Source organism: Carassius carassius, chromosome 11 (genome assembly GCF_963082965.1).
Source record: "Carassius carassius chromosome 11, fCarCar2.1, whole genome shotgun sequence".
Taxonomy (NCBI): Eukaryota; Metazoa; Chordata; class Actinopteri; order Cypriniformes; family Cyprinidae; genus Carassius; species Carassius carassius.
This window is the reverse complement of record NC_081765.1, coordinates 20,889,189-20,912,988: the sequence shown is the minus strand read 5'-3', so window position 1 is coordinate 20,912,988 and position 23,800 is coordinate 20,889,189. Positions and strand designations below refer to the sequence as shown.

General features: G+C 37.3%; 1 protein-coding gene across 3 annotated transcripts in view; it reads left to right on the top strand.

Moving 5' to 3' along the window:
• The first annotated feature begins 492 nt into the window (after positions 1-492).
• Positions 493-23,800, top strand: part of LOC132152994 (synaptotagmin-like protein 5) — a 27,673-nt gene continuing 4,365 nt past the window's right edge. Inside the window, exons 1-13 of one of the 3 annotated variants that reach the window (XM_059562059.1) lie at positions 493-710; positions 7,039-7,412; positions 8,351-8,557; positions 8,771-8,886; positions 9,512-9,614; positions 10,030-10,132; positions 10,231-10,360; positions 11,374-11,474; positions 11,694-11,771; positions 13,284-13,349; positions 13,517-13,695; positions 23,386-23,488; positions 23,599-23,760. In XM_059562059.1, the coding sequence (XP_059418042.1) occupies positions 7,288-7,412; positions 8,351-8,557; positions 8,771-8,886; positions 9,512-9,614; positions 10,030-10,132; positions 10,231-10,360; positions 11,374-11,474; positions 11,694-11,771; positions 13,284-13,349; positions 13,517-13,695; positions 23,386-23,488; positions 23,599-23,760 (1,473 nt within the window). In that variant the 5' untranslated portion in view covers positions 493-710; positions 7,039-7,287. Of the gene's footprint in view, positions 711-7,038; positions 7,413-8,350; positions 8,558-8,770; positions 8,887-9,505; positions 9,615-10,029; positions 10,133-10,230; positions 10,361-11,373; positions 11,475-11,693; positions 11,772-13,283; positions 13,350-13,516; positions 13,696-23,385; positions 23,489-23,598; positions 23,761-23,800 lie in introns of all 3 variants that reach the window. The other 2 variants (XM_059562058.1, XM_059562060.1) reach the window with 2 other exon arrangements.

Below are 23,800 nucleotides of genomic sequence, written 5' to 3'. Positions count from 1 at the left end.
CAGTGTCATAAAATATATACATATAAATGTATTTTTTAAATGTCTATCAACTCCCTAGACGAGCATTACCAGCAGGTGGCAGCTTTCTAACAAAAGTGAGACATTTGTTTTTCTTCACTTATTTTTGCACTTAAGACCCTATAAATGAATTTAAAATTATATCTTATTTTTAGTTTATACGTGTTTTGTGTGCTAGACTTTTATGCATTTGTATAGTGTCAATACAAAACAACAAATGGTGACTCAGAAAATCTATCTATCTATCTATCTATCTATCTATCTATCTATCTATCTATCTATCTATCTATCTATCTATCTATCTATCTATCTATCTATCTATCTATACATGACTCAGTCTGTGTGTCTGACTGACTCAACAATTATGCTGAGGACATTCCCTCTCCATTATCCGTTGCGCAGCGTTTGAGAGAGATTCTGGCACTCGTATAATGCAGACGAAAGACTCGTCTCTCTCTTTTGTGTGTGTGTGTGTGTGTGTGTGTGTGTGTGCGTGTGTCACGGTCACGGGGAATCCGTGGGAGCGCAAACTCCGCCCCCGCCATGAAGATCTCCAGCGGCGAGTGCGGTGCTTGGGGGGGTTACCTCGCGCTCGGAGCTCGGGCTGCAGTGAACACACCACTACAAATCTGCTCTTGATCATGTAACAGGAGTGCAGTTCACGGGATCTTCACGAGCGAGCGATGCGGCAGGTAGGACATCAGTTTATATCCTGGTGTGTTTCATGTTTGAGCGCGGGTTGACGGAATAAACGCTGCTTTACGGTGAGATGGACGAAGGAACTTCAGTGTTCCCATCCTGTCTCATCTTCAACTGTCTGTATCTTCATTATACATCAGTTACATCATCTTAAAACAGTCTAAACCCAACAAAAGTCAGTGTCAGAGGATATTCCCTCCTGTTTTATGCGTTACATGTAATGTCGTCTCACCAGGTGTTTGAACAGGTGCAATGCAGCAGAGCGTTTTTGTATTTATCTAGGTAGCCTGAAGTCGTTTTTTTATTTTTGCATAGGCAATTTTTGTTAAAGTTCAGAAGTGTCACCACGGTTCAATTGGTGGTGTTTATTTAATATATTATATGAGGCTAGTTGTCCCACATTTTACTCCAGTGAATATTAAGAGGGTTTATTTCCGAAAGTCAGTTTCTGTGTAGATGAATGCTTTAAAGTATTGGGGACAAAATGTCTTATGTGCCCCAATTGTGTAGCCTTTTGTCACATGCTGCTGATAACTGTTTAAGATGTGATGTGCTATCTTTTGTGTACTATGAGAAACAGCATACAGTAAATCACTGTTTTCCAAAGCATTAACTGTTTATACCCAAGTGAGACATGATCAAAATAAGAGGCAGCTAAAGGAACAGCACATCAATTTGACTGACCAGGGAACATTGTATTCCTTAGATGTTCATACTCTTTTATATCTCATGACACTTATTTATGTTTAATTTAAGTATTAGATGTTCCTTCTAAACCTTCTTAGAAGAAATAAAAGCAGTCGCTGATGTGACAGTTGTTAACATATATATATATATATATATATATATATATATATATATACACACATTTTTTTTTTAATTGACATTTTTTTCCTTGTAGTGTCTCTTGGCAAATCTTAGATTTTTTTCTGAGTGTCCATTATATTTGAAATAGAGTGACTAATACATATCTTAACTAAAGATAACTATTCACTATTAAATGTACAGACATGAAACAGTGGAGGGAGCAGGACCATAAAACTAAATAAATTTCATTAAAAAGACTGAAAGCAAACCCGTCAAAATGTTAAGGCCTTTTTGTAATTTCAATGTGTACTGGTCCTGAACAAAGAGAATGTGGGTTGAAAAGTTTAATCAGCATCACAGATAAATGGACAATATAAAGTGCTCTACCTATGATTAACTGCACATATTGCTCTACTGATGTCCTTTATAACTCTCACATTCTTACTCTCCAGAAGTGGCATTTTCTATTGATTTGTATGTATTTGTGTTCAAATAAGGTGCATGCGTTAAAGATTCAAAGGGGCACTGCTGGAGAGAAGGGCAATTACATTGCATGTCGGTAGTCCACCACTAGTCCATGGTATACTTCATAGTATACTTGGTCTGATACCATAATTTTATTTATAACTGCCCGTTTACATGCATGTTAAATGTGTGAACCATATATTTGCCATAAATAATGACTTTGAAATAGACCATGTTCATTTTTGGTGATTAAAAAAATCTTTATTGTGTAATATAATGTCATTTCTGTCATTACATATTATAAACAAGTATATTGGCACTATATTGGGCATTTTCCACCCTGCTGTCTAGATTTGGATATTTTAAATTTGAATACTCAAAATCTAATATTGGTCAGCCACTGCTATTCTTACTACCCAAGACCCAGTTCTGTCTTGCAAATCTTCATAGCTTAGAATCCCTTTTTTATGCTAATGCATCAACTCTGAAAAGCATAAAACATGTATGAGTCTAATCTCCATTAAACCAGGTGTTGTTGGTGAACGTGTCTCCATCATTAGAGGAGTAATTACTGAGCTCAGAGCTGTTGACGTGCTCTCTTGAGATTTATGCACTGAACTACATTTCCCATGGTTCTTGTCATCTTTAATTTTGCTTTCAGGTAATGTCAGGATGATTGTATTTACACATGAACAGCGTCACAGTGTCTTAATATCCTAAAATCTGAATTTGCATTTCACTATAAAACGTAGAAACGTTACTTTCTTTTGCATGTGGTTAGCATACCGTTGACAGATAATACAAATAAAGCTTGTCAGAAAATGCTACACATTGCTACACAATGCTACAGCAATTTATGAAGTGACAAGCTTATGCAAATACATTTCAGCACGAGAAAGGAAAAAATGCACAGATAAAGAACCAATTATAAACCAAATATGCATCCAGGGCTCTTCATTAGGTTGCAGTAGGGCTGAAAACGTCCTGTCTTTTGTCTGTAAAAAGAGATTAACAAAAATGAAACCCTATCCTTTTTTCCCAACCACAATCATTTGAACTCATATCACATTGTAAAGTTGATTTCCAGCTGGTAAAAAGGAATTTCCCTGAAAGACTTGAAGGGAGCATTATTCCTGCCTGGTGTCTTAATATTCACTAGAGCCTGCCTCGGTAACAATGAAATAACAGTCCTTGTGGGTGTTGTTGAAAGTGTTCTTGTTATGTCTTTTAAATTAGTCCACTCCAGGTATATGGCAGTGTGGAACTTTACTGCTATGTGAGGATTTAGTTTACACATGAAAATAAACTTTTTTGAAAATTTTAACAGAAAAGCATTTACTCAACGTCCTGTTATTTCAAATCCTCATGACTTACATCAGAAAAGATGGAGGCAGATGCTTTTGAGTTTATTGCTTTCATTGAAAAAGAACATTACAAATGTTTATCTAAACATCTCCATCTTTTTTCCCCTTTTTTTGTTAAACTATTCCTTTAAAGTATGTTAACGTTCAAAGGTTTGGGGTCAGTAAGATTTTTTTTTTTAAAGACATAAATAATTTTATTCAGCAAAGACGCATTAAATTTATCAAAAGTGACAGTAAATACTTTAGTCTATAATCTATTTAAAAATCAATTTATAAATAAATACTTCTGAATTTAAGAGTTGTGAAGAACTGATTTCCACAAAAATATTAAGCAGCAAAATCAACAAGTTCCTTGAGCACCAAATCAACATATTAGAATGATTTCTGAGGAATCGTGTGACACTGAAGACTGAGTAATGGCTGCTGAAAATTCAGCTTTGCACCACAGAAATAAATTACATTTTAAAATATATTCAAATAGACAACAGTTTCATAAATTGTAATAATATTTCACAATATTACTGTTTTACTGTATTTTTAAAAACGTCATCTTCAAAAACATTAAAAAAAATCTTACTGCATATGGAGACATTTGAACTGTACTGTACATTGTTTGATAACATAAGAGAGCTGTGTGATGATGTATGTTTATACAAGGCTTTGTGTATATTAATGTGTATGCTGAGGGTGGGATCCAGAGAGCTACCACACCTTTTGTAACCCTGTAAGTTTTTTATTAAAGCAGCTCAGCAGTATAAACCTTGCACAGGAGACTATGAAGTGAAGTGAAGTGAAGTGACATTCAGCCAAGTATGGTGACCCATACTCAGAATTTTTGCTCTGCATTTAACCCATCCGAAATGCACACACACAGAGCAGTGAACACACACACACACACACACACACTGTGAGCACACACTCGGAGCAGTGGGCAGCCATTTATGCTGCGGCGCCCGGGGAGCAGTTGGGGGTTCGATGCCTTGCTCAAGGGCACCTAAGTCGTGGTATTGAGGGTGGAGAGAGAACTGTACATGCACTCCCCCCACCCACAATTCCTGCCGGCCCGGGACTCGAACCCACAACCTTTCGATTGGGAGTCCGACTCTCTAACCATTAGGCCACGACTTCCCACATAGACACACCAACATTCAGACTCAAACACATAATAAAAACTATCTGACATTGATGTCAGAAAGGGGGAGAAGACATTTTTTTTAATTAGTGCTGCTAGACACTGCTGGCTCATGCTGTGTCATTTTCCTAAGTGGAGATATTGAAGTTACACTTTCAATGATCTCACTGTGTGTGTGCGTGTGTGTGTGTGTGTGTCCCTTTAAACAGTTCTCGCATGAGAAATTTGAATTAATTTAGCTCCACGTCTTCCTGGTGAGTCAGACACTTAATGGAACAAGAACCTCAGTTACACACAAAGGCACAAACTTACGCACATGCAATTCAGCTTAAAGCAGTTTTGTGCTGCGACATTGCAAATAATTTGTCACCTGTATGTGACACATCCACGTATGTGTGTGGTTGTGTCACCGATGGCAGACACTTTTCTAAGTGTAAATGATGGTGGGAAAAACAGCTATTGAAGGTTCTGATTATTCAGGCTGGCCCGTCAGACTTGGTGTATCAGATCCTGTCAGACAGACAACAGAATACAGGAAAGTGAGTTGTGTCCACACACACACACACACACACACACACACACACACACACACACACACACACACACACACACACACACACACACACACACACACACACACACACACACACACACACACACACACACACACAGGAACACATTTTCTGTCCTCCCCATTTGTCACTCAATATTGATTACAAACAAACCTGGAACGAAGATGAGATGGCATATACACTTGTAGTTACTGCTATATATTAACCCAGATCATGCACTTACTAGACAGGGTTGGGTGTTGGATATGACCCATAAATCAGTACTTCAAACAGGAAAATAAAGTCCTCCACGGATCCAAGCCAGCACATTGCTTCAGTCTCGACGGGGCTTCCAGCAAAGACAACTGAACATGATTGAAATAGTTATAGATCAGAGCTGGCACTTTCTAAAAATACAAATCAGTGTCCCATGATGTTTTTTTTAAAACAATAACAAACTGTTAAATGTAACATAAAATGGATGGAATCCTTTTAATCAAGTCAATGGTTTTGATTGTCTTGACTGTATCCAACCATTTTAATCATGGGAATATCAAAATAATGACATAAGCTCATTTTATGTTAATAATAAAAACGATTAACAATAATATTCTAATAATATAATCGTATGTATGTCGTTACTGACATTCAATAGTTAAAAGTTAAAATAAGTTAATAAAATGTAAAAATGGTTTGTAAATATCATATAAATAGAATAAAAATGTTCAATAATTAAAATGTTTTAATTACCAAAAACATAATTTTCACATGCACAATTTTCTGGCAATCATTTTATAGCATGATGTTCCCCCTGGTGTATTTCATCAGAAAAACCATAAAACTCATTATTGGTTGTCCTGGGGGAGGGGTCCGGGCCCGGAGCATAGCCCGAACCCAAATAACTCCCCCTATCCCTAATTTGGGATAAATAGATTAGAAGTGAGGAGTTGGGGTGGAGGAGGGATGCCGAGAAACTGTCGTGGGACAGGAGGTAGGAAGACTGGATATATATATGCTTGTGTGCTAGTTAAGATGATTAGCTAAACGAGATGCACCTGTGCCAAATTGGATGATTATCTGATCGTGCTCCTCCCGAACTTTGTTAATAAAACCACGTGTTGAATGAATTTGATATGCTAAATCATTTAATGCGTATTACTGAACTTATTGTAAGAATACATTTTTTTTAATTTACATATAGAATACCCATTCTGGTGTATTTTTATTTTATTAGAACATACAGCTTCATTATTTAATTGACTTCAAGTGCTATTATCTACCCTATTTATGGAAAGTGTTAGCTATTAATGCAGAGGTTATAGGTTCAGTCCCAAGTATGCATGATGTACAGTGATTACTGTCCCGTTCTATTACTCTTGTGCTCTCGAGCAGGCCACTTCACCCCAGATTGCCGCTGGTAGACTGCCACTGCAATTAGTGTATTGTCACTTTAGATAAAAACCTAAATGGTAGCTGTAGCTGCATTGGTTTGGCTGGGCTTTCATACTGACATCCGGACTGTCAGTCTATTCATAAAGCAGATAATAAAGACATAATCCATAATATAGTCTGTCATGCTGAACCACATAAAAAGTTTTTTCCCTGAATTTAGTTACTTTTTTGTGTTTAATGTCTGATATTAGAGGCAAAATCATTATGGTTTTTTTAAGGAGCCATGTCATACTTGTATGACAAAATATGTCTCTCTTTGAAGATTTTTATTTTTTTTGCTGTAAAAGAGTAATAATCTCTTTCTCTCTGACTTCAGTGACAAGTAAACTGATAGAAATGCAGCTTGATTTTTAAAGTTTTTTTTCCCTGCTTGGAGTATCTTTTAATTTCTGAACATTGTTGTATGTTATATATATATTATATTAAACTCTTTTGACTTCAGCTAAGTTAGAAGGTGAATCATGATTCACTAGAAGCTATACAATATGTATTAGACCTCAAATACCCTGATAGATAACTGTTTGTTTTTATATGGATGTTATGCTTTCAGGAATTCAGCAGGTGGAAAGGTTAACAATGCACTGACCAATAGGATCGCAAGACCTGCCACAACTGTCAAGAGATGAATGTTATCGTCTGAAGGACCAGGCAGATGACCTTTTTGGGATGTGTAGATGAACTAAAGCAATCCTCCATACTGACTGAGGATTCCAGCTGCATTCATGAAGCATAATTGTAATTGGTTTGTTGCCAGTTTGATTGGCTAAGTTTTCCTGGAGCTCTGTGAGCAGTTCTTTAAATGGTCATGGCAAAAACAACTGAGTCGCTTAATTTGTCCTTCCTCCTGGAGCACGAAAGGCAGATGATTTTGGGTGTTCTCCAGAAAGACGAGAAACTCCGCAAACGAGAGGAGAAACGCATCAGGTAGCGTCTTCCACACACATCATTTCATCACAAGCAGACATTTTATATGTGTGTGTGTATATATATATATATATATATATATATATATATATATATATATATATATATATATATATATATATATATATATTCTTTTGCAAGAATAGTTAGCTACTGTGTAAACTTATAAGAAAAGTAACTAGCTACATTGAAAAGATGTATAATTTAATTGCAGCTATAGTTTTCCAACACACAAAAAAAATGGGTTTTGAGTGATTGAAAAAACCCATTTAAGGTGCATCGAAATGTTTAATAAATTATAGTTACAACAACAAAAAAACTAATTTATATAACTTATTTGATCACATAATGATGCACTAAATGATCAGATAAAAACACTTAAAATGTAGTGACTCGAATCTGTGAATCCTTTTTAGATCCTGTGAAATTACACAGAATTCCAAATGAACCAATTCACTGGAATGAAGCCTTTCCAGCACTACTTACTATATGTCAGTGAATTTTATTTCATTGAAAGCAACATAAAAATTTCCATGTTGGGTTGAAAATATTGCTTCATTTTGGAATAGATGAACTATGTTCAAAGCAGCGGACTTACTGTTGTTCATTTTTAGGATTGTCACCTTGGAATTTAAGCTTCTGTCTGCATTCTGAGCATTCTTGTAGATATTGAGCTTCAAAGTTTTTGCATTCCATATAGTGATATTTTGGATATGGGAAAAAGCCTCTATCATACATCAGTCCCAAAATGTAGACAGTGCCCACACAAACACATACACACACATACACAAAAAAAAACACCACATAATGTAAAAAGTTGTTACTGAATAATAATATGTGAATAACTCAATTTTGACAAAAATGGCAGATAGAACTTTATAATTCCAAGGAGACGATTAAGTTACTCCCCAACAGTGATGGCAGGTGTGCCTCTACAGGAAGTTGAAAAATGAACTTCTGGAACTGAAGCGAGCCGGGCGGCGTAGTTCAGCAGATCAGCGCGAGTGTGCTATATGTCTGCGTGCTCTGGGTCTCATCCTGCAGAGGGGTAATGTGTGTACCATCTGTCATCGGCGCATCTGCAACTTCTGCACTGCTACGCCTCCAGGCAGCAACTGCAAATGCACCGTGTGTGTGAAGACTGCGTGAGTCACACACAACATCCATACACACTGCGGTCTATAATGGTGGATAGATGTAAGACAACAAGAAATTGGGTTTTCTCAAACAGCGTTTTCTTTCAGTAGGAAATGTCAACAGTTCATAGGCTCTTTAATAGGTTAACCAATTAGGCTGTAATTGTCACTTCTATGACTGGTGCTTACACAGTGTTGTCTGCGTGTGACTGGCTGATTTAGGGAGCTGAAGGTGGTTACAGGAGAATGGTTTTTGGAAAAGAGATCCAAGAGGTTTCAACATGCCAGCATTACCAGCAGTGATGTAGTCAAACAGTCAATCCTCAGCAGTCCTCCAGGTGAGACCAAATCAGAGTTTGTGTCAACGCAGACATCCATCAACAGTTCCTGGAAATGTTGCCATACATACGCACTGACAGCCGTGACATAATGGAACATTTTCTTTTTCCTTTCAAAGGCTTTTTTTTCCTTTATTTTTTTGATGATTTGAAGTAGAATAGTTATATGTTTCAGTATATACAAAAACATATATAGTGAATTCTAGGAACTGGAAATATAAGGACGAAACAGCGAAACATAAAAAACACAAATTTTCAATTTCAGAGAAAATATTTTAGACCGACAGAATCATTGACCAAAACAGTGACATTTAATTAACGCTTCTCCAATGATGTGATTTACTTACCGTCAGGCTATCAAAGAGCTTTACTTTGTTGAGTTTGTTTCTCTATGGGAACATATTTTGATAAATTAAGCATTATATTTCATTCTCACCAATGAGTGAGAGTCCAAACAGATGATAATCCACACGACCCGTAATTAATGTCTTGTAAAGTTAAAGTGTTAAAGTGTTTTTAATAAATAAATCCATCAAGACATTTTATAAATCTATTGCTTATCTATTTAAATCTATTTACTTTTTTATTCTTTTTTTAATGATTATGTTTTTTTATGGAGATGGAGGCTCTGCTCACAGATCATCAGAGATGGAGAGATCATCCACACCACAGCCTGAGAGATCAGCTACGCCCCATTCCCAGAAAAGCACAGGGAAGAACAGGAAAGGGTGAGGGGCATCATTTACAGTCCAGTGAGCTGTCAATGTTTGAAATCACTTACTGTGATACAATTCCTGCTGTTAATAGTTTTTGCACTTTTTATGTTTTTTTCTGTATGCCTGGAACTGCTTAAATGTAACACTGTAAACATTGTATCTCATAATGCAATGCACTCAGCCATTTACAATGTGACAAATGAGCCAGGAGTAATAGCAACCATGATTTTGAACATGCAGTACACTGAGTATGACAACAATTTAGCATCCCACATTTTGAAATGAATCTTGTTGCAGAGTGCATACTGTTTCACATATTAATTTGGAAAAATAGTAGGCAGTGTAAATTTGAGTGCAGTAAACTAGTATTTCATTCGGTGCCGGCATGTGTCTGTTCATCAAGACTCATTAAGTGTTTGTGTTTTAGGAAGAGAGCGGTTGCAGTGGAATCATCGGGGTTACCAACAGTACCCAATAACATGAGAGCACAAATGGTCAAAACAGCAACCCACACAGAGGCTAGAAACAGGGTAAAACATGATAGCATAGTTGCATTCTTGTATATTGATTTGCGTGCATGACAAGAAAGCAGTGTTTACGGTCTGTGTGCGTGAATGTGTTTATTCAGCCGGATGGGGCAGAGAGCGCGTCTAGTATACAAAGCAGTGACAGTGTTCCTGAAAAGATGGCGGATGGGCTGAGACAAACAGATTCTAGCACACCCTCTATCGCCATATCCAGAGCCTCCCTCTCATCAGGTATCACCATGGCAACAACTCAACATAAACTATTACTGCTGTTAACACCAGTAATAACATTTGCCTTCAAAACTGTTCGTTATGTAATATTAAAAACTTTAAAATAAAATCTGAGACCACATTGAAAATGTGTATTTCAGAATTTAATTTCAACATGGGAATAAACAGTTTCATTATGTAAAATAGAAATAGATGTAGACAAAATTTAACAATCTAAATCTAAACAATAATTAATATCTGTGAATTTGTAAACCTGTACTTACTCCAAAAACAGTATGTGTATATATATATATATATATATATATATATATATGTCTTAAATTTTTTTATAAAAAAATAAGTAAAAAATAAAGAAACATATGTAGAAATATTTAAGATTCTTCACTATTGCTCTATTAAGATCTGGCACTCTAGGTCACTAATAAAATAAGCATTTTTTAAAACAGTATTTTTTACTCACAATTTCTACCAGATATTTTAGAGTTTGGACCAACTAGATAAACGTATACAATTTTTAAATAAATCATTTATAAAATGTATGAAAACATCCTGTGGAGTTATACAATTTTATTCATTTACATGACTTCTACAGGTCTAGAAATAACACTTTTTTCACACTTATAAGGCTGCTTCATATATCCACGTATTTCAAGACAGTGATTACACTGTTCTTTCAAAGAAGAAAAAAGGAGTTGAATTAAGAATTATACTTTTACTTGTATTAGCTTGTTTTATGCTGGTTTTGTCTATTTTAAGTAATAGACTTAACATAAGTCCATGTTAGCATTATTGTACAGACTTTCAGATGTTCTTGCTTCCATTGAAGCACTGGATGCTCTTTGTATCTTTCTCAGATCATGCTGGGGAACATGATTATCAGGGATTTTTTAGGATTTTTATTTTTTTTACTATTTGACAAGTGGTCTCAGACTTTGGACCTCACTGTATTTAAGTAGAAGTATTATAAAATATAAAATGGCCAGAACTTTGTTTAAAAACAGCTCTCTTCACAGATCGCAGTCGCTCTGAGGTGGACCTCAGTAATCCTGTCGAGGTTTTCGGTGAAGACCCTCTGATTAGTCGATGCCGCTCTGTTCCAGGCCTGAACGATGCGGTAGATCTCAGACACAGTTTCTTAAACCACTTCTCACTTGCAATCATTTTTTTTTCCTGTATGCAGGATATGATTTCCTGGCAGGGAGTTGAAATGATAAGAGGCTGCCTTCTGTAATGTGATATTTCTGATATCGTATCACTGAGTGAAGTGATTGCATGAAGGAAACTGGTGCTGTTTTCAATATAATATTTGCTGAAGGCAGTGTTTGTGCTCTAGGACTCAGATGAGGACGTTGATGCGGTGTTATCAGCACACTATAAAACCAACCGGAGCGTCTGCAGTGCGCAATCAATGGTATAATGATGTACACAGAAATACACACACACACACACACACACACACACACACACACACACACACACACAGACACACACACACACACACACACACACACACACACACACACACACACACACACACACACAAACAAACACCATAATCACAGCTTTGCTACAATTGTGTTTGCTGGCTTTGTGCAGATGTCTGACTCAAACAAAATATGTATTTGTTCTTCTTTCTGTATTTTGCTTGTGTGTACTCTGTTTAGACTTTTATTTGTTTGCCTTATGGCAGGGGAGCCAGAAACCCATCTCTTTACCTCCTTTTTCTAATATTAATGTACCACATACGCTCTAAAACTTGTTCCAGCTTGTGCCTTATTGATATTAGCATTTCCTCCTTCTGGCAAAATATCCAGGTACATGAGATCACCAATTTTGTTGAATCACCTGGCAGAACCAAGCTTGCATTTTTTAATCAACCAATCTCATATACACACAATTTAGCATAGATAAAAAACACAATAACTACTGAGTGCATCATTGTCATACTTCTCAGTTTTCCAGCCACACATACAGATGCGGGTGATGCATTAAGATTCAACAAAGAAAGATAATTCAGGCAAACATGAAGACAAGTGGCCTCTTTCAAAAAAGCTGACATAGCTCGTAGCTCACACACAGTCTCTAATAGCTAGATGAGTCAGATGCAGAATAAAGAGGGAACACAAGAGAAAAGCAAAAATCTATTCATATATAATCATATTTTCACAGAATAAAAGGTTCTTTTTATTCACCCTCATGTCATTCTAAACCTGCATGATGTTCTTTTGAACAACACAAAAGAAGATGTTTTGAAGAATGTTAATGCTGCTCTTTTACATAAAGTGAAAGTGAATGGGGACTGGAGTGGCCAAACTCCAGATAATGACAAAAAGCACCTTAAATGTATCATTAAAGTGATCCAAACTGTTGTGCTATATCCCAAATATATATTTTAATGAACAGACACAAATTATGCAATATCTATTACTTGTTGAAAAAATTGCTTTGTGCCATAGCTCTCAAATCTTATAAATCTTCATGTAAATTCAAATATGCTTTGTCAAGGTGTATTGTGCCAGAATTTACATCTATTGTATGGCTTCAAAAGACCTATGGACTACCTTTATGTCATTTTTGGAGACAATCAGCTCCAGTTCCCATTCAGTTTTATTGTATGGAAAGGAGTAATGGTTACAAAACACTGAAACAGAAATGAAAGCCTTAATTTAGCTGAAAAACTAAACTGAAGATAATGTTTGGGTAATTAATGTGAAAATAAAAAAAACACTACCTTTATGGAAGAAATTTACATAAGGGTGAGTAAACATGACAGTCATAATAAAATATGAAAAAACTCCTTCTTGACTCCAGCAATCTGCCGTCTGTCATATTATCTATGTTTTTCTTATTCTACTTCTCTGATCTCTTTTTTTTTACTTCTATCGATCTTCTCTTCTCTCTTTCTTTCTCTGTCTTGTTCTAGTCTTCCACACCTGCCTCGGAGAGAAAGTGGGGTTTCCTAAATGTACCTGACTCAGATGCTGACACTGTGAGTGTTCAGTGTGTGTTTGCGTGCAGATGTGTGTCTGTCTGTTGCTCTGTTTGCTTCAGTTTCTCTCTCTTGCTGTTCTGTATCACCGAAGAGACATTCATACACTCAAACACAAGCTTGTGAAAGATGCACACCCAAAGATTCTCCTTATATGTCCTCTCCAGACCAGCATCAACAGTATCATGAGTGTGTACAGTGAGACAGGGGACTATGGCAACGTGCGAGTTTCCGGGGAGATCCTGCTCAACATCTCTTACAGCTATAAAACAGGGGCACTCAACGTGCTCGTCCGTGAGTGCCGCTGCCTAGCAACCGGGGATGAGAGGAGACAGCGCACGGATGCGTAAGTCCACATACACACACACACACACACACACACACACTATACACTTTACTTTTAGCCCTAGTAGAGCATCTCTGCTCTGCACGTATTTGGAATGTCAATGTATTAACATTAGATTTATCTCTATTAATTATTTTATTAGTTTATTAAAATTCTGTCATTATTTACTCACCAGTATTTATTGTTTTGAATTAATATTTTAAGCTTGCATTTTAATAATTTCAGTACCCAAATATATTCCTATCTAAATAATTTGCCAAACCAAACACTTTTTGTTTTCTTTAATTTAAAGGGGTCATATGATGCGATTAAAATTTTTCTTTCATGCATAATGAAGATCTGTGAAGTTGCAAAGACTAAAGTCTCAAATCCATAGAGATATTCTTTATCAAAGTCAAGACTTTGCCATGCCGTGGCCATGCCCCCCTAAAATGCCTTGTTTAAACACGCCCCACATATCTACGTCACTATGTGGAAATATTTGTATAATGCGGCCCAAAAGTTCATGAAAATAAAGAAGGTGTAGTTTCTGTAACCACAGTTGGTGTTGAAGCAGCCATGTCAGGGAGATGCTGTGTGTATCTAGGCAAAAGCACTTTATTTGACCTTCCAAAAGTAGATGCATTTAGGAATCTTTAAAATTGCTTTCAACAGAACAGCAATGCATTTTATGGACGACCGTTTCGTAAACCTTGTAGATGAGGTAATTCTGACTTTGCTACAACAATCTGGAGCTTCTGAATAAGCTAGTGTATGTTATTAGTTTAAGTATTTGCTATTCATAGTTCAAATGCTGAGTTTTGCGCGTCGCTTGTGTTTGTGTGTGTGCGTGCACGCACGTGTGTGTGTGTGTGTGTGTGTGTGTGTGTGTGAGAGAGAGAGAAAGAGAGAGAGAGAGAGAGAGAAAGAAATAGGGTCACATAGTGGAGTCAGCTGTATCCATGGCTTGTGTACTGCAAACACATAAGAGCATCATCACTGTGTCTGTCAGGCCACTCTGTCCCTCTTTCGGGCTTTAATTGATGGTAAAACTAAGGACATTATTAACTGTCTTTACATTTATTTTGAAAGAAGAAGCTCGTGATTATGGAAAAGGGGCGTTATATTTCCATCAAGTGCTTGTGGTGATTGGCCAATCACAATGCACTGGGTCAGTTGGCCAATCAGAACAGACTGCGCTTGTCAGAAGGAGGGACTTTGTAGAAAACGACACGTTTGAGAAAGGCATAATGTACAGTATTTGAAAAATAATGTATTTTTTGAACATTAAAGCATGTCAACATATTCTTTTACACCAAATACACAAAATAATGATCTTTAAAAAAGCATCCCAGACATCATATGACTCAAACCGGCAAATCCGCTTCACAGTCACATCCATTTCAGTGCACACGGATTCTGCCTGGGCGTGGTTTCAGTGGGCGGGAACTACAGTTTGTGTAAGCACTTTTGGTTACTTAACCTTGGTATAAGATGAGATAAGGGAACGAGCATTATGTATTGGAAAACTCCTTTTTTTGAAGCCTGATTTTTTCACGTTTGTGTAGCTGCACAAACCAATGGTGCTTCAGCCGGCCAGAAGGGGCGGGGCTGACATCTATAAAAGTTGGCCTGTAGCGCCATTCATCAGATCATTCGACTGAAGCAACAATCATTGATTTGTGCAGCTTGTAGTGCGGTAAGTGACATAACGCTCTTTCCCTTATCTCAGGGAACAGAGGTTACATTAAGTAACTGAAAGCATCCGCTTTCGAACGTTCACTCTTGTTATGTATAGGAACGGATCCAATCACGCTGCACTACAAGCAACAATCACATGCTGCTCTGCGAGCCTAGTGTTAGAGCACTAATAAGGGCCCTAAGGGACTTAGGCATTATCTCGCCCCAAGCTTAGCTGAGGGCATGAGAAACCACTACCCACATGGGAGGTTAGACAGAATCTGCGCCTGTAACCAGCAGCCAGCAGCCGTACAGATCTCACTGATAGAAATGCTGCTGGACCACGCCCATGAGGAGGCCATTACCCTTGTGGAGTGGGCTCTCACACCAATAGGGCATTCCAGTCCTTCTGATGGGTAAGCCAGAGCTATTGCATCAATAATTCAGCGAGACAGTCTTTGTTTGGCAACCGGCAGACCCTTCTGGCGGTCTCCAAAGCAAATAAACTGTTGTTCAGACTGCCTAAACAGTTTAGAATGTTCCACATAGACTCTCAGAGCCCTAACAGGGCAGAGAGTGTTCAGTCCCTGCTCACCGTCTGCAGCGTTGAGAGCCAATAGGGATATTACTTGTGCTCTAAAGGGAGTAAAGAGCACTTTAGGAACATAGCCGTGTCTCGGTTTCAAAATGACCTTGCAGTCATTGAGCCCAAACTCAAGACATGAGGCTCTGACTGACAGTGCTTATAAGTCACCCACACACTTAACCGATGCCAGTTCAAGGAGAAGGGCCATTTTAAGTAATAAGGGCTGCAAGTCAGCAGAACTTAATGGTTCAAATGGGGACATTTTTAGGGCCCCTAGGACCATGGATAAGTCCCAACATGGCACAGTCTGAGGGCGAGGAGGATTCAGTCTCCTCATGCCCTTCAGAAATTTAACGACCAAGTCGTTTCAGCCTATTGAATGGCTGGCCTCGAGAGAATGATTCGCCTTGATGGCTGCCACTTATACTTTGAATGTGGATGGGGTGCGCCCCCTGTGGCCACCCCTAGGATGATTTGCAGTGGGAACTATTAATTTAAATGCATGATATAAATTCACAATATAAATATATTTATTTATTTTATAATATATAATATAATATAATATGAATTCACAATAGTTTAAGAAGTGGTTCAGTTCAATTGCAATGACTCACTTATTAACAGTGACTCGCTGCCACCTACTGGCAGTTTTAATTTCACATTTCACATAAATTTTCAATGTTTTAAAAGTGAAGTGAAGTGACATTCAGCCAAGTATGGTGACCCATACTCAGAATTTGTGCTCTGCATTTAACCCATCCAAAATGCACACACACAGAGCAGTGAACACACACACACACTGTGAGCACACACCCGGAGCAGTGGGCAGCCATTTATGCTGCGGAGCCCGGGGAGCAGTTGGGGGTTTGATGCCTTGCTCAAGGGCACCTAAGTCGTGGTATTGAAGGTGGAGAGAGAACTGTACATGCACTCCCCCCACCCACAATTCCTGCCAGCCCGGGACTCAAACTCACAACCTTTCGATTGGGAGTCCGACTCTCTAACCATTAGGCCACGACTTCCCCATTTTATGTTTTAAATATCAAAACATTATTTATTAATTTGTAACTGCAGGTTAAAGTATTCCATGTCCCACAGAAACAATGTGTAAAAACATCTAAATGGCACTTGAGATGCAGCTTCTGTTTTCCCTGCATTGCAAAGACAGGGGCGCGGGAAGATTTTTTAGGTTGGGACAAAGCCATATAGAATATAATAATATTATAATAATATTTAATTTAATTTAATTCATTTAATTTAATATTTAGATTCGTCAAGCGCCAACTTCTTACGCAAATAAGATTGGGAAAGATTATTAGTAAGTCTGATTTTATTTATTAATTTACTTACAATAAATAACAGTAAAATATATTAAAATACATTATATGCGTATTTACTTTTGTGTTGAAAACATTATTAATTAACAAATATTTAGTAAAATCTTTCAATCGTTAGGTAGGCAACTCTTCTGGCGGCCCGCAGCCGTGGTGTCGAGGCATTTATGGAGGAAATGGCACAGCACCTGCGACATCTTCTGAGCCTCCGAAAACCACACAGTGAACCCATTTACAGTGGAGCCAAATAGCCATTTTGGCAAATCAAGGAAGGCCATTTTCTTGCATAGCCCTTTAAGCAAGAAAGCAAATGGTGGGAACAGATGTGTGGTGATTGTTTCCTCCAGGGCTTAAGTTTGGCGTACCCTCTTTCGTGAGAGCTGCTGCAGTCGAGGGGTTTACCCATGCCGAATAGGGGGCGCGCCACATGTTGGTAGGCCTGTCGTGGATGGCTGGCAAGAACGGGGCTGGACGCTGGCGAGAGGATTGCTAATGGGTCTCTGGCAGGAAACATTCATCCAGTAAGCCATGGGGGGCTCATCCCGAGCCGACCACTCAAGGCCCAGATCCTCCACAGTCTTTGGGAGGATGCGGATAAGCTTGGCATCTGGCCTAGGCCTCGGCACCTGAGGGGGAGGGGCTGCTTCGGGCTCCTTGCTGGAATCACCCCATTCCTCCGTTTCTGATGCCGCCAGGGACACAGAGTCGTCGGCGGTGACATTGTTGATGATAATGTCCTCTTTGGACGTGTCAAATGAGACCAGTCCACTCACAGCTGAAGAGGGGCACTGGTCTTCATTTGTGAAGCACACCGGCGTGAGAGGACATGGGGAGGGCGGAAAATATGAAAATATCCGCTGCCCGCTGTTTTTTCCTCTTAGGGGAAGAGAAAGATGGGAGGGCCTGCCGGGGGGATCAAGGCGACCTGTGAGCGTAGACGAGAGAGACTCATGCTCTCACAGAAAGAACATGAGACATCAGCGAGCACAGCCTCTGGGTGGGCATGGCTTAGGCAGGTGGCGCACTTGATGTGTTCGTCTTCATCGTGCAAGAGCTCCTTGCAGGAACCACACTCGCCGTGTGACATTTGCAACAACGCGTGTTAAAATTGCCGGATGCCTGCAGAGATCGCTTAAGTCACTGCCTCAGCTTCTTTCACAGCGGTGAGCAGAGCTGGAGCTTCTTCCATGGCTTCTTTTTTCAGAAGAGTCAGCGAACTCTTCTACTACTTCTGACTACTTCTGGCGGGCTGAAGTGCAATTGGTTTGTGCAGCTACACAAACGTGAACAAATCAGGCTTCAGCAGAATGGGAAAAACAATGATTCTCCCATGTGGGCAGCAGTGGCTAAGTGGTTCATGTAAGTTGTCTACAAACCGGAAGGTTGGCGGTTCAATACCTGGCTCCACCTGCCCAAGTGTCGAGGTGTCCTTGAGCAAGACACTTAAGCTGGATGGTGCCTTGAATGGCTGACACCGCAGTCGGTGTATGAATGAGTAGTGTGAATGTGAGGCAAGTTGTAAAGCGCTTTGGATGGCCATGGGGTCTGTTGAAAGCACTATATAAATGCAGTCCATTTACCATCCATACATAACGGGAGTGAATGTTCGAAAGGGAACCAGCAGGCATTTTTTTTTCTGGAGACAGCAAGACGGATGAGGCAAATACAGATTACAAACCTCACCAAGGTATGTCACACCATGCGATCAAACTGTTCTACTAATAAATTCATTTCTTATTAAGCTGTGTACTCAATGGCTTAAAGGTTTGGTGTTTTTATTGTTCCTCAGATCAGGCGAAGAATAAGGCCTTAGGTTATCAGAGGAATTGCTAACACGAAGAAAACGTCCAGAGGTCTGTAATTTTACGTAATTAACAGATTTTTTACTTATTTAATTTAAACTTCAGTCGTTTTAACGTTTGTTTAAGATTGCTGTGTGGTAATTGTAGTGATGAGCTAGCAATGTTAACATTTAAGTGGGACCTTCGGCCAACGTTATTTGGACCTTCTACCCAGTGAACCCCACTGAATTTCACTATATTGAGAAAAACCCTGGAACGTTTTCCTCAAAAACCTTAATTTCTTTTCGAATGAATAAATAAAGGTGAGGGAATTATGAGGAAATTAATTTAGAAGTGAACTAATCATTTAAGACTGCATGCATTAATTTGATCAAATATAAAGTTAAAAGTAATATTGTGAAATACTACTACAATGTTAAATAACTATTTTCTGTTTGAATATATTTTAAGATGAAGTTTATTCCTGTAAATTTTCAGCATCATTACTGCAGTCTTCAGTTCATGATCCTTCAGAAATTAACATGCTGATTTAGTGCTGGATTTTTTTTGGTGCTCAGTTATGAATAATGGTTCTTATTACTGCTTAACATTTTAATGGAAACATTTTTATGATTCTTTGATAAACAGAAAGTTCAAAAGAACATATTTTATTTGAAATATATATATTTTCAACATTATAAATGTTTTACTTCTAACAATGTAATGCCTGTATGCTAAATGAAAACAGTAATTTCTATGTAATAACACACACAAACACATCAAACATTTGAATGGTTGTATATCATGGTTTCTAAATATATTAAAGAGCATAACTGTTTTTCAATATTGATAATAATCAGAAATGTTTCTAGAACAGCAAATCAGCATATTAGAATGATTTCCAAAAATCATGTGACACTGAAGACTGGAGTAATGATGCTGAAAATTCAGATTTTATCACAGAAATAAATTACTTTTTATAATATATTGACAAATAAAATTAATATTTTAACTGATAATAACTTCTTTTAAATTGTAATTAAAATATAATTTATTTATGCAATGGCAAAGCTGAATAAATAACTTTTTATTCATCAATAAATCCTAAAATAAATTATAAAAAATAAAAAATAATAAGCAGCACAACTGTTTCCAACACCGAGCTTTGATCAAAGCAATAAATAATAATTTGAAGTATGTTAACATAGAAAACCATTATTTTAAATTTGAATTCTTCAACAATATTACAGTTGATCAAATAAATGCTGGCTTCGTAAGCAAGAGACATATTTCAAAAATATAAAAAATAGTAGTGTGTCCAAACTTTCGACCAGCCCAGTCCTATTATTAAGCAGGTGCATCCTGAATGATAGAAACAGAGACAGGCACTGAAGAGAGAGACATGTGTTACATTATATTGTTCGGTATGGTTTATATATATATATATATATATATATATATATATATATATATATATGAAATTTTTGCCAAAAGATGCTTTTATTTCTGTTAACGGTATGCTCCATGTTAATTGAGTAAATTCATTGAGAAATTTTCCAGCAACACTATATAACAATCTGTTTCAATTTCAAGTGCCACCTGAGAGCCAGAACTGTCAAATAGTAAGGTGAGTCCTTTTTTTTTATTGTTCAGTGGAGGTTGAGTTATTCAAGCTCTATTTGAATGCCACAATGTATAATTGAGTATTTATAATATTGAGTGCTTGATAATGTTACAACTAGTGCTGTTCAAAACACTGTTTGTTATGGCCGATTGTGGTTTGCAGCTTTCTGAAGAAATGCTCCTTCAAATAACTTTACACTCAGCATCCTGAACAATATACATGTTATGAGTCATAGTCCTATAGCAATGCTATAATAAGTCTGTGTGTCATTTTGACACAAACTATTTTTCATCTCAAGTTGGTGATTAAAGGAAGTGTGTGTGACACTGATGTCATGTGCAATTTTCACAGTACAGCATGTTAATAAACTGAGACTCTTATGTGTAAGGCTTAAACATTGCCTTCCTTGCTTTCTAATACTAAATTAAACAAATGCATTCATAACATATCTGTGTAATATGCAATTAGTTGTGTATTTTTTATTATATAAAACAGGTGTCACCTTTACCCATGCTTTCGTCTCTTTTATATCAGTTCACACCTATGGGCAGTAAGCAGAATGAACATTATCTTCGTTAAACACAAAGCAGGACAAAATTACTCGATTACAGGAAAATCAAAAATGCTTACCATGGATAACATTTATGATGTGGAAAAGCATATGCAGTGCTTGCATAATTATTAGGCAAGTCAACATTCTGATTATATTTTTTAAGCACTTTTACCAATTCCAAACCACATCAATCACTATTCATTTTGTTTATAATCATATATCTTATAATTATATAATCAATATGAACTGGAAGTGAAAAACACTCACTGTTGTTCCAGAAGGAAACACAATGCATTAAGGGGGTGAAAACTTCTGAACAGAATGAAGATGTGTAGATTAAAAATAAGATGCATTTTGTATGATCCCTCTTTTGTTAAAATTTGTAACATTTTAGATTCTGCAAGGAGTATGTAAACTTGACCTTGTGAATGTATATACAGTATGTACAGTATGCATGCATGTGTATATATGGCAATAAAATTTTTGTTCACTTTTTTTTTGTTTTTTTAGAGACAATGAAAAGGAGGTAACTGTCTTTAAGCTGTGGAGTCAGATGGAGGCCTCACATTTACCTCAAAAACAGCATTGCAGAGGACTCTATTACAACTAGAACCAACTCAAGCACACAATGGTGACACACATTTATAAGAACTTTCCCTGTGGTATAACCAATTCCCTTTGGTAATTATTCAGATTATTCTCATTCTCATTGTGTAGCATTGGTTTAAAGGATAAGTGCACCCAAAAATGGAAATTATATCATTAATTACTCACCCTCATGTCGTTCTAAACCTGTAAGACCTTTGTGTAACTTCGGAACACCAATTAAGATATTTTTGAAGAATTCAGAATAGCATGCACTGTTTACGTTCAGTGCATGGATATTCTCCAAAATGGCACCAGGGTGAAATCAAGGAGACGAATTGTTGAATAAAGTTGTTATTCTTGTTTTGCGTACAGAAAGTATTCTCATAGCTTCGTAAAATTATTGTTGAACCCCTGATGTCACATGGATTATTTTACCAATCTCCTTATCACGTTTCTGGACCTTGAGCATGGTAATTACATTGCTGTCTATGGGAGGGTCAGAGAAGTCTCGGAATTCATCAGAAATATCTTAAATTGTGTTCCAAAGAAGAACGAAGGGCTTATGGGTTTGGAAAGAGGGTGAGTAATTTATGACAGAATTTAAATGTTTGGATGAACTAACCCTTTAAGCTTAGTAAATATTATGTACTGGAAGCATTAGAAGTAGAGACTTGTACTGCTTGGGGTAGAGATTTAAATACATTTTAATTTTGCTTTTTTGTGCAAAAATTAAAGGAAAGATAAGATCTACAGTGGCACATTTTTTGCGTTGTTTTTTGTAGTAATTCAGTTGTTTTAATGTGAATATTGTTTTAATAATGTTCAGCAGTTATTGTCTATACATCTAAATTAGTACTTTAAACTTTTTGTTGTCTAAGAGCTTTCGTATAACAACTTAATATAAAAAAAAATATCAGTGGCATAAGACATTAAAATATTTAATTATCTATTATGTAAGATGCTTGTGATGATTTCTTTAATAGTATTATTCATTTCTGCTAAAATACAGTCATAATCTACTTATATGATTTGTATTATCCGGGAAATGTACAAATACTGTGGCATATGGATATTACTTTTTTATTTAAAAACAAAGAAACATGCATTTTATGTAAAGCTGTACTGAAATATGTATTGTGAAAAGCACAATACAAATAAACAAACTGTATTTGAATTCTAGATATGTATATAACTTATTTGTCTGTGTGTGTGTGTGTGTGTAGGCGCGCATATATATATATATATATATATATATATAACGGCATCTGGTCCAGAGCTGGCCCAGTGCCGGTATTTGCCAAAAAGACACCAACCCGAGTCCATTGTGCGGATCTGGACCAGAACTTCCAATTGGCCCAGGCCACATGATTTTTGCTATCTGGGATCGTATGACCCCTTTAAAACTAAACAAATGATTTAACCCAATGACTGAGACTAATCACAAATTATTGACATTGTCTGAAGTTGCTTATTTGTTGCCTCTTATATCAATTTAATATCACTACCAAGGTGTCAGAGGCTGATACTGTGGTATTATGATTTTGGTATTATGTGTGTGTTTGCAGCTATGTTAAAACATATCTCCTGCCAGACAAGTCCCGTCAAAGCAAGAGGAAAACCAGCATCAAAAGCAACACCACTAACCCAGTGTTCAATGAAAACCTGAGGGTAAGAGTCGTTCATGCCTGCCTCACAAGGTTTTGTACTGAGATTGATGAGAAAGGTGCAAATGAGATATTGATTTAAAGGCTCTTATCTGTCTTTGTCCCTCTGTATAGTACGTGGTCAGTCACTCTCAGCTGGAGACACGCACACTGCAGGTTTCTGTGTGGCATCATGATCGTTTTGGACACAACAGCTTCCTGGGGGAGACCGAGCTGACCTTTGACTCCTGGGAGTTTGACACGCAAATAGAGGAGTGGTTTTCTCTGCAGCCCAGGGTGAGCTGAGCACACACACACACACAGACAAACAGAAATA